Source organism: Tenrec ecaudatus, chromosome 2, assembly GCF_050624435.1.
Source record: "Tenrec ecaudatus isolate mTenEca1 chromosome 2, mTenEca1.hap1, whole genome shotgun sequence".
Classification (NCBI taxonomy): domain Eukaryota; kingdom Metazoa; phylum Chordata; class Mammalia; order Afrosoricida; family Tenrecidae; genus Tenrec; species Tenrec ecaudatus.
The window spans coordinates 201,097,671-201,110,362 of NC_134531.1; the positions used below are offsets into that span (position 1 = coordinate 201,097,671).

Sequence of the window (12,692 nt, forward strand, 5' to 3'; positions counted from 1 at the left end):
CAGGATATCTTAACACATATTATAAAACCATCCCTTTAAATTTCTCATCCACTTCATCTTGAGTGTATACTATGCACTCACTCATTGATGATAGCTATTGTTGTTGTTATTATAAAACTGAGTATGAAATAGCATGTGCCTTTGTTGCCTTACCTTTGGTGCTCCCCCAATATTTTCATCATTTTGCGCTGACCACTTTTGAAACTTGACAGATCATTTAGTGAAATATCAATTAGGAAATAGAGAGTTTAAAAACCTTTGTAAACTCGGCATGCATACAACATCTCACAAGCATAGATAGAAAACGCCACACAACAGTGTAATATACATTCTGCCCCTTGCACGTGGATCATTCTTTAGACTAGCTCCTATGTTAAATCATGAAATAACTTTCAATGGTAAAGTTCTGATAAAATATAAATGACCTTTTTTGATGGTGGAATAAAAAAGAAGGAAATAGCAAAAAGTGAACTGGAAAATTAACAAATATATTTGAATAAATATATTATTCAATGTCTAATCAGTAAAAGAGCGAATTACAAGGGAAATCAGAATATTTTGAAGAATGAAAAATGAAAGCACAACATAATAAAATTTAAGGAACATAGTCCATTTCTTCTCTTCCCTGTAGAATTACTGTAAGTCAGAATTGACGCTATGGTAATGAAAAGAGAGTCAGCAAAAACAAACAAACAAACAAAAAAAACAGGCTCCGAAAGTAATTAGAACTATAAATACCTACATGAAACTACATTAATTTCAAGGAATTAGAAAAATGAAACAAATTAAGTCCAAAACTATAAAGAATATGGAAACAAGTAATATAAATGAAGAAATAAGTGAAACATCAAAGTAAAAGAACAAAATCAATGAAATAAGAAATTGGTTCTTTGAAATGAATATATAACTGATAAAACTTTAGCAAAACTGACAAAAAGAAAATACCAGAAGGCATTAGTGAAAATTAATAATGTGTATAGTAATATCAGAATAATAATTTAAATAATGAGTAGAAGTACAAGGGCGTAGTATTGAAACATCAATACCAAATCTCTGTTTTTCTTGTTGTTGTTGTTAGGCGCCCTGGAGCGGGTGCAGACCCTCAGCGAGCCTGTGTGCATCAGAAGAAAGGCTGCTGTGTGCGGAGCCACCCTCACAGTTCTTTTGAGCCCAAAGAGCCGCTGTGTCGATCCAGCTCGTGGAGCACCTTCCTCTTTTGCTGTCACTCTATTCTGCCAAGCATGAGGTCTGTCTTCAGGGACTGATTACTCTTGATATGGCTAAAGTATGTGAGAGAAAGTCTTGCCATTCTCGCCTTTAGAGCAATCTGGTTATGCACCATCCACGGCAGATGTGTTGGGGTTTGGGGCAGTCCATAATACTTCCAAATTCTTCACTAACACCATCATTCAAATGCACTGATTGTGTTGTTGTTCTTTCTTATTGAATGTCCACTTTTCACAAGCATATGAGGTAAATGAAAATACCAGGACTTGAGTCAAAATCACCTGAATCTTCAAAGTAACATCCTTGCCTTTCAACACTTCAAAGAAGTCTTATACAACAGAGACATGCAATCCGTCCTTTGATCTCTTTAATCCTGCCTCCATGTGCACTGATTATGCATCCCATCAAGACAAAGTCTTTGACAACTTTAAGCTTTTCTACTATTACCATGATGTTACCTACTGGTGCCATTGTGAGGATTGGTGTTTTCTTATGTTGAGTCATAATCCATACTGAAGGCTGAAATCCTTGATCTGCATCAGCAATTGCTTCAAATCCTCATTCTCAGCAAGAAAGGATGTGTCATCTACATGAAGAGGTTGCTAATAAGCCTTTCTCAGATCCTGACATTACATTCTTCTTCATAGAATTCAGCTCTCTGATTATTTACTCTGCATAGAGCTTGAAAAAATATAGCGAGAGGACAAAACCCTGATGCATACCTTTTGGGATTTTAAAACATTCTGTATTCCCTTGTTCTGTTCACACAACCACCTTTTGATTTATGTACAGGTTTCACATTAGTACAATGAAGTATTTTGGAATTTCTATTCTTCTCAAGCCTATCCATAGTTTATTATGATCCACACAGTCAAATGGTTTTTCATAGTCAATAATATATAAGTAAGCATAGTTCTTTTATTATTTGCTTTCAGCGAAGATCCATCTGAGTTCAGTAAAGGTAGCCTTTGTACCATGAATCCAGCCTGAACCTCTGGCAGCTCCCTGTCAATGGATCACTGCAACTGTTGCATTTGTAATGCATGGTATTTTTCTATTATTTGAGCATTCTTTTGGGTTATCACAAAAAATATAATATAAATAAAATGAGTAGTTTTCTAGAAACATAAATTACTAAATAGACCAAAGAAGAAATAGAAAATGCAAACAGATTTATTTATATAGCAAATGAAGACACTGAATCTGTAGGCAAAACCCTCCCAAGTAGAGAAAAATTCATCAGTACCAGCTAACTTCAGCAGAAGATTCTGCCAAAGTTCTTATCAGACTTTTCAAAGATACAGAAGACATGGAAGTACTTCCTAACTCATTCTATGTGTCCATCATTTTAATACTAATAGCACATACAATGTTGAAAGAAAAAAAAATTTCAGTCTTAATAAATACAGAATGTCAAGTTCGGGACTATATGCTAGCAAACAAATTAGGAGTATATTAGATTTATATACAATGCACATGTAATTTATCTTAAGATTTATCTAAGAAGTCAAGGTTGGTTCAACTTAAGAAAATAAACCTATGTATCACAGCATATTAATAGAATGAGAGGAGGCAAGAATATAAAAAAAACAAAAAATACCATATGAAGTGAGACAGAAAATACATTTCTTAAAATCTAATATTTTTCATGAAAATATTTTGAAAATGATAAATAGAAAGAAAAACATGATAAGGAGCCTTTAACAAAACCCCACACCTAACATCATTTCAATGGTGAAAACTTCAAATTTTACTCATAAATTCAGGAACAAGGATGCCTGTGATAACTATTTTCATGTACCAGTCTTACTACATATTCTAGTCAAGAATAGTGAAAAAATTGAGTTAGATTATCCAAGTGGAAAACAGAAGAGATAAAGCTACTTTGTTTACTGATAAGAAGATCCTGTGAACACAGAATGAGAAATATTCTGAGGAAACTGCTAGAGCTAATAAACATACCCATCAATATTTCAGAATATAAGTGCAATATGCAAAAATCTTTAATACTTTTGTATAGCAGTAATAGATAAATGACATGAAAATATGAAAAAACTGTAATCTAAAAATAAATATATATATAATCTAAAAAAGGAAAAATATAAATAAAATCAATTCTGTGAGACATACACTGAAAATATTCAAATATTGCTAAAAACAACTTATAAGAGACTAGGTATTGGAAACTACATCAGAAAATGACTCATCAATTTTTTCTGTGTCATGGAGCAGAAGACTCACTATTGTTAATATTCCAATACTGCTCAAAGTTCTGTTCTACAGTGTTGCTACCAGGCAGACCTGACTTGGTGGAACCTAACCACAACTACTATAGAAAGATATGCAAAGGACCATTGGCCTTTTATCAAAATTCCACGTATTTCTTATTGAGAAATGGGAGAGCTAGTCCTTGAATGAATAGCAAATTTAATAGTTTCCCAAATGTCCAAATTACTAGTGAAATAAATAGACCAATACCAAGGTTTCCCACTTTTTTTAAAAAATACACTACAAAATTACAGCAATGAAAAGAAGGAGGCACTGGTATAATGATAGACATTGGAAGAGAACTAATGGAATAAACATTGGATTTAAAAATAAATTTTATATATCTTTAACGGTTGTTTTTCAAACAAGAGAAGCAAATCCATTAATTTAGAAAATATTAGTCCCTTGAAACATGGTGGTGTGGCAACTAGGTTTCCATCCAGAAGAAATAACAGCATGCATGAAATTTTACTTAAGTTGATTTAATTATCTAAATCCCATTTCTTATGAGAATAGTAGGTCTAAACTTTCAATACCTCTTATGGTATTGGGTTCTTATATAGAGCATTAGAAACATGAGCAACAAAATTTTAAAAATGTAGAAAAACTGAACATCATCAAAAATGTAGCAAGCATAACACTTTTGGTACATTAAGAACATTATCAAGAAGTGAAAAGAAAACTAACAATATTGATGGAGATACTGGGAAGTCATATATCCTAAAAAGCTTTTTATATTTAGAATATATATATTTAAAGGTCAGATAACTCATGAATTGAAAGAGTAACAAGCTACTAAAAATAACTAGACAACGGACATAGACATTTCTCTAAAGAAGACTAAAGATGTTCTTTTATGCTCAGAAAGATGCTCGTCATCATTATTTACCAAGCAAAGGTAAATCTAAAGACCATATACCTATATACCTGTCATGAGGGAAATTATAAAAATACAAAAATAGCAATTGTTAATTATTATGTAAAGAAATTGGAACCCTAGCATATTTCTGGTGGGAATATAAGATGGTACAACTACTCTGGAAACTACTCAGTTTTTTGGTTTCTAAAAACTTTAAACATAGAATTATCATTTGACCAAGAAATGCCACTTATAAGGATATTCACAAGATTACTGAAAATAGAGATTAAAACAGATATTTGTTCATAAGTTACTTCAGAACTATTCACCCAGTCAACAAATGGGTGGATTAATGCTGCAGGTACATACAATGAAATATGAGTTTTAGCCATACAGATAAAGGAAGTCTGCTACATGTCCTACCATAGGTTAATTTCACACAAAAATAGGCTCAGTGAAATAAGTCCTATATAAAATATACAAATTTTCAATGTTCTAGACTGGGTGAATGCAGGTAGACAGGAGAATATAAGTGGGTTTCAGACACTGTGGCTGCAACAAGGGACTCAAGAATGGGAACAATTGTTATGATTGTGCGGACAGGCAGTGTTTCCTTCTCTTAAGCACTCGGTTCCTCTTTATTGGAACTGACTCAATGGCATCTAACAACTACAACCGAGATATAAACAGGGGCTAAATGGGGTGCAATCGTGGTTGTTAATGGATACTGAGTTTCTGTTACAGAGGATTGAAATAGTTTAGAAATAGATACTAAGAAAAGTCACACATTATTAATGGAATTTGTGAAAAGATATTATGTATATTGTGCCACAGTAAAAAATGTACACATTTAAAAATCAGAATAAGAAAGCTTTGAAAATAAAAATGAGAGCAGTAAATTAGAGGGGAAAAAGCCAAGAGAATTTTTTCCTTATGGTCCAAAAAAAGACAACGGACTCATAGAGAAAATGTCAATGAACAATAAAATAGACATATAAAAATTCGAGAAGGCAGTGAAATGATCTAATATTTACCTGTTTGCCATTATTTGAGATAAGCAAATAAAGAAGCTATCAGATGAAAATTAAAATAAAATAAAAAGTTTGTTTATTATCATTATTATTTCAGACTACAATTCGATTTTAGCAATAGAGCCAATGAAATTTGATTGTACATGTGAAAAGGCTCAAAGGAAAAATGTCGTACATACCATACCACCGTAATAAAAACCTTGCCGCTAACAATGCTGCAGTCTTGGTATATTTTCAAATGTAACTGCATAGTTGTGTTTATGCATGGGAATTGAATTTGTGCACAGGAGTACTTCCATAATGTGACTGTGGCCTTTCTCCAAAAGATTCCATTCAAAATAGAACAAAAAATAGGCTGAAATGTGATACTTATTAATACAAATTTGAATACCGGTCCTTAGTGTACTTGTAGTTGTCCTTCTTCTCAGATTAGAGAATGAAATGAATGTCTACAATCTTTACATTAGTTTCAGTCCTTGGATTTCTTTCCTAGCTCCCTTTCACTGTTTACTTTCTATTGGAGTAGGCGATGTCTACCATACAGTTGTAATTCTTCGTTATAAAAATACCCATATCTTCTTGGAATCTCTTCGAGGATCCCAGTGTCTCTCATCACTCAGATATCTTCCTCTATGGAGGAATTGTCAGAGGAGAGCTTTGGGTCTGCATAGAGAAATGATGCCACATCAAATTCCAGCCTTTCCACGTCATTGCTTGGTAATTAGTGCAAGTTGTTTTAATTGTGCCTCTGAGGTCCATTTTAACGTAATAGTCAAAAGCTCAGTCCAAGATAGTGAATACCCTAGAGCCTTTTGCATTTGTGTCTGGAAAATATGCCTTTGAATTATTTTAAAGATGAGAAACCCTTATTAAGCAAGCATGAAATCAGTCTGCTGACAGCAGTCCAGCAGTGGCTATCATCCTTATTTGGGGGAGATTTTGTTGGTGACTGAACACTGACTGCTATTTGAAAATGATGGTACCCTACCGAGAACTAAGGTGAGTATTTATAACTACGCTGTGTAACAATCATGGTTGCCATCAAACCAGGGCCGAGTGGTCATATGTTTGATGCAATAATGTTCTTAATTCTATTTTTGGAAATAAGACACAAGAAAATTAATCAGGCAACTATATTTCAATCCACAGCAGTTTACCCTTACAATATATTTCTTTTCTCATTTTTGAATGTGCATAAAACATAAAAATACAAGATTATTCTTATAGAATGTAAGTGATATGATGTGTAACCTTTCTTTCTAACAAGATGAGGTAAATAGTTTGAAATTGACAGCATATATTATTCATTTGGAGAAACTGCCAAAAATTTAAATCACTATACATAGGTGATGACATTTCCCTGAAAATATTACTTAACAATACACGTATACCAAAATTTAAAAGATTTCTTTCTAAAAAGATGCAGCATCATTTACAAAATATACATATATATAATTTTAAATGTTTCTCTATTGATAATTAAATAATTATTTTGTAAGGAGCCTTGGTGAGACAAATGGTTAAGTGCTGAAATTCTAACAAAAATTAAAAGGGAGTTTAAACCCACCGAGTCACTAGGATAGGTAACTACTCTGCTCTTCACTTCTCTTTCAGCACTTCAGCTTTGGAGCTACATGATGAAAAATACAGCATTCTCTTTGAACAAATTTCAACTAGCACTACTTCTGATTTAACATGGTGCAATGGTTAAACTCTTGGCTGCTACCCATAAGGTTCAGTTGATACCTACCACGTGCTCTGCAAGAGAAAAGAGCTGGCAATCTGATCTCATTACAACTATAGCATAGGGAGGAGTGTGGGCAGATCCATAGGATGGTTTGGTCAGAATCAACTTGAATGCACAAAACAACAGGGAGGATTGGCAGAAATCATTCACGATGATGAGAGTATAGAGTACATTGCACACTTTTATAACCACCAAGCCCTCGTGGTATAGTGATTATGGATTTGGCTGATAACTGAAAGGTCAGCAGTTCAAAACCACCAGCTGTACCAAGAGAGAAAGACAGGGACTTCCGCCCAGTAAAAGAATTGAAGTCTCAGAAACTCTCAGGGAGAGTGGCTATATTTGTGAATTTCCAGCACCTGCTTTACATACTTACAAACCAACAAAAAAGCAGTTAACATCAAGTTTGTTCTTTGTCATGGCAAACCCAGATGTTACAAAGTAGAGCTGTGTCCTGTTAGGGTTTCTGAGATTAGGATGTCTAAGAATTCTATTGGCAGTCCATTCTTCTGAACTACAGCTGGTGGGTTTTAAATGCCAATATTTTGAAGAGTAGTTGAGCTTAACCTTTTGCACCAATCAGGCCCAAAACAATTAGGTCTATATAACATGTTGGAAATAAAGATGAAAATTCTATGCAAAAAAGAGGATGATGATTATGGTAATGCTGGAGGATAATTTGTACTTCACAAGTTGGTAACAGAATATTCTTAGCTTATAGATCACCTTGAGTTTTGACATTAGACGTCTTAGATGGAGGATTCAGTCAGTCATGTCTGGAAGTAGTTGGTTTAAAAAATTATAGCATTTTTGTATACATAGAGAAGTACTGCTATAATTTTGTAACCCGATTACTACCTTGCCAGATATATTTTATATTTCATATCTCTCATTGTCATGCACTAGTATTTTGCTTAGACTTTACTTTTAGACTCTCTTGCTTTTCCCTTTGTAATTCTAGAGGACTCCTGATTTTCAGTGGCTATGTTGTATGCATTATTATTAGTCTTCCCATGATCATTTTTAGGATTAAATTAAATATGTTTTTATTGCATCAAACCAATGTTCTTGCTAGTAATTTACTCATTATCTCAAACTGGAATGTTGATTGTACATATATGAGTTTTCACCATTAACCCATTGATACTTGATTAGACGTATTATATTTTCTACATTACTATAGTCAAAGAGAGTAATGTGATAATTATTGTAAAGTCTGATTTACAAAAGCATCCTATTATCATCAGAAATGACTTACCTTCCACTGTTTATAATTAGTCTTCTTATTCTTATATTATGATATTTACTCAATTATATGTCAGGAATCTTCTTATAAATATATATTAGCAATTACATGTTGATAATTTCTTTATATATATGTTGGGATTTTTTTTCTTGGAATGGGTATTAAAAACTGTCTTATTATTTTAAAATCTATATATTGGATTTGTGAATTTGAGGCACTAAATACCAATATCAATTATTTTTCATTGAGAGCTTACTGTGGATTCAGATTGGTATAATGGCTTACTAATCTTCAAAACATCACTATAAGCTTGCAACTGTCATTATATCTATTTAATCAATGAAGATATTGACATTTGGAAAGCACAAATTAAAATTAAAAGACCACAGGCAGAATGTTTCATAGTTAATATTTACACTCCCTTTATTGTCAATTAAATTTAATCTCTAATTAAATTTCACTGACTTTTCAACTTCTAATATTAATCAATGACAAGATTAGCCAGACAAATTTTAACAACTATAGCAAGTCAATCATTCCAAGTAAAATCACTAGTAAAAAACAGAACTAAAATAAATTTCTTATGATTTATGAGATTAGTAAAATAAACTATCAGGGCATCATTCTTTGAAAGATGTGAACAGAAGGGTCATTTATAATAATCAGAATAATCTCACATGCAGAATTTCAGAAGAAATTGCTGGCCTCAAATATTTGGATAGCTATAGGTAAAGCATAATAAATATCTTCACACTGGGACGACAGTAGATATTGTCTACACAGGTTTCATCATCAGTCGATTCCTTCTCCTACCAGGGAAACGAGATGAGCCTCTTCTGTATCCTAACCATTTTCACTCATGTATTGGGAACAGAGCCAATTTTCCTGTGAAGGAGGACATGTAGGAGAGAATGAAAGAGTACATTTCCAGATTCCCCCACCTTTGCTTTTAATTCAGGTTATACAGCTTGTATAACCTCCTTCTTCACTTGCAATTTGCGTTTTGATAAATTGAGTTTTATATCTTGGGGACTGGCATTCCATTAATAATGAATATTTATTTATGGCTAATAGGCTCTCAATTACCATCCAAATGGTTTGAGGGGCAAATTCACCCAAAAGGAACTCAGAAGAAAGGACTTCCAAGAATATAGCTACTATACCTTATGGTTCTAAGACACACAGTTCATTATGAATCAGAATTGAATTGGTAGCAACTTAATTTTGTTTTTGTTAGTTTACTTTTTTTGCTAAGCTCAGGTAAGCTGAAAGGGGGCCTGCTTAGTTATTTGTGTATAATAATTCTATTTTTATTTATTGTGAGTTAGGTAAATGGCTTACATTTCAGATTACCAATTCGGAAGGAGATGCTTCTTTGAGATTGATCTTCATTTCAAAAAAGCTTTGATGCCTGAATCCTGGTTCAGATGGCTATATCATGCCATTTCAATACCATTTGAAACAATATTCAACACAATATTTAAGGGGCAATGACTATAATTCAATGTTTTTTCAGATGTTTCATGTATAGTTTATAAGATGGGAACTTTTGTTGGGTTTTATATTAAGGCATATTTCAGAAAAGTTACTAGCAACATTAATTTTTTTGAATCAGAGCATCTAAGGAACAGTCTCCATGTATCCATTGAGATAAGTAATACCAGTTAATTTTACTTTAATTCTATGTTCTTGTGCTTCTTTATCACAACTAAACTGAGGCTTTAGTCTTTATGATTAAAGATTCAGGGTAGTGTGAGGATGAAATCATATATCTGAAAATTTTTCCACAAAGGCTATATCCATGTAACATTGGTTGTTACATTACTGTACTATGATGGAATGCTAAATAAAGCTAAAGAGGCTCACCTTGGTTTACACATTAGACAAAAGAGAAGGTCTTCATCTAAACAACCTTGAATAAATTGAAGAGCTTCTTAAATATATTTATTAAGTCAGTTAAATAAGTGATACTCCACATGCGCAAATCAGACTGGACCGAGGACTGACATTCAAAATTATTTTTATACATGCTTTTAACAGAGTTAAATTATGATCTAAGAATGAAAGAATAGTGACAAAAACAGAAAGTTGTAAATAAGAGCAGGAGTATTTTGGAAATTGTTACTAGATTCACAATAGTTCTGAAAGCCATGGATTCATGAAAATTCTTTACATTTAAAAAAAGAGAAGCATAGAAAATAAGCAAAAATTACACAAGAAGTCATAATACTAGAGGAGCTTTGTGGAAGAATAAAATTGGACACAAATTTACTTTTTGCTGCTTTCAGGAAACTATTGCCACTTGCTTCTTCTCCTTGGATATCCTTACAGAAACATTAACTCTGTCCATATAATATCTGAGACACTGTGGGTAGCAACTAACAGACTCTAAAATATTAACCAGAATGTTCTTGGTTCAAGTTCAATCAATGGATCCTGCAATACAGACTGAAAATGTACTTTTGATAAAACAGCCATTGAAAGTTCAATGGACACAATTCTGCTCTAAAAGATTTCTGTTCAAACCCCTGTTAGTTAGAACCAACTAAATGATAGCTGCTTAGTTCTGGTTTATATATGATTCCTAATATTTACTCCCCATCTACAAATTTATTAAAATAAGTATTCAGAAGCTAATAGAATTTGAATGTTAATTTAAAATATAGTAAAAAAATAAATGCAATCCTAAATTTGTTTTTTAATTCAGTTATCTTTTTCTTTTATGACAATATAGTAAATGGCTATTTTACTCTATTTTAGTAATATACTTGTCAAACTGGAGCAAATATGTCAAGTCAGACATAGAGTTAAATTGTTTATTATGTAAACTGTAACTAACACATAAATGGCCTCATCTAGCTTTATATTATTATGGTGAGAATTTATGAGTTTCTGTGAGTCTGATTTGTCTCTATGGTGGTGAATTTGGTTTGGGTTTTAAGTTTTTTTTTTCAAATTATTCCATTGTACTAAGGCCAGTATTCCAGTTATTCCTATTAATATATGTATCAATATGATATATGTATTGTAATTTCACGGAGTATCTTCATGAGGGTATAAAATATTCTCAGGAAAGTTTTAACTCAGAACAATAATATTGAAATTCCTGAGGACATTCATTTTTTTAATGTTTTCTTCTTAATTACCAGCTTTAGTTTCTCTGAGTCATCTATGAAAGAACGAGAGTCAGAGAATGATATCTGTCTGAAACTCAGAATACGGTATTGTATGGAAGAGCCAACTCCATCTAAAGGGATTTTCTACTACAAAGTTGTATTAAATCATTAATACTATATATGCACAAAGTAAACAGAAAATCTCATAATATGCAGATCACTTAAATTCCCAGTGATTCACTCTGCAATCAGACAATTTAATCACCACAGCAGGATGAACCACACCTTTGTGACTGAATTCATAATTCTGGGTCTCACCAGAAATCCTGAAATCCAAGAATTCCTCTTTGCTGTCTTTCTTTGCATCTACCTTGTGGCTTTTCTTGGGAATATGCTCATTGTCGTTGCCATCATTTATAACACTGCCTTGCACACTCCAATGTATGTTCTTCTTCTGGCCCTGGCTATTGTGGACATTGTCTGCACAACCAGCATTGCACCCAAGATGCTCTGGACCATGCTCACCTCAGAGAAGACCATTTCATATAATGGCTGTATGTCTCAACTCTACTTCTTTACATGGTCTCTTGGAGCTGAGATGGTTTTGTTCACCACCATGGCATATGACCGCTACGTAGCCATCTGCTTCCCCCTTCGCTATAGCACTATCATGAATCAACACATGTGTGTTGCCTTGCTCAGCATTGTCATGGCTATTGCAGTAACCAATTCATGGGTACACACTGGTCTCATTCTGAAGCTCACCTTCTGTGGGCCCAATGCTATTGACCACTTCTTCTGTGAGATACCTCCCTTGCTAGCTCTGTCCTGCAGCCCCGTGAGAATCAACGAGGTGATGGTGTACTTTGCAGACATCACCCTGGCCGTAGGTGACTTCACCCTCACCTGCATCTCCTATGGTTTTATTATTGCCGCTATTCTCCGAATACGCACAGCGGAAGGCAAGAAGAAAGCCTTTTCAACATGCTCATCTCACCTCATAGTGGTTTCCCTTTACTATTCCCCTGTAATCTACACCTATATCCGCCCTGCTTCTAGCTACACGTTTGACAGGGACAAGGTGGTGGCTGTGCTCTATACTCTTGTGACACCGACATTAAACCCAATTGTGTATAGTTTTCGGAATAAGGAAATGCAGGCAGGGATTAGGAAAGTGTTTGCTTCTCTGAAACATTAG

The 12,692-nt window shown here is 33.5% G+C and overlaps 1 protein-coding gene across 1 annotated transcript; it reads left to right on the forward strand.

The window, feature by feature from the left end:
- The first annotated feature begins 11,768 nt into the window (after positions 1–11,768).
- On the forward strand, positions 11,769–12,692 carry LOC142441247 (olfactory receptor 13G1). Its single transcript, XM_075543298.1, has one exon. The coding sequence runs from the start codon at positions 11,769–11,771 to the stop codon at positions 12,690–12,692; it is 924 nt and encodes a 307-aa protein (XP_075399413.1).

Bases quoted from the DNA above. Each gene is read 5' to 3' on its own strand.
- LOC142441247 (XM_075543298.1), top strand. From the start codon at position 11,769: ATGAACCACACCTTTGTGACTGAATTCATAATTCTGGGTCTCACCAGA.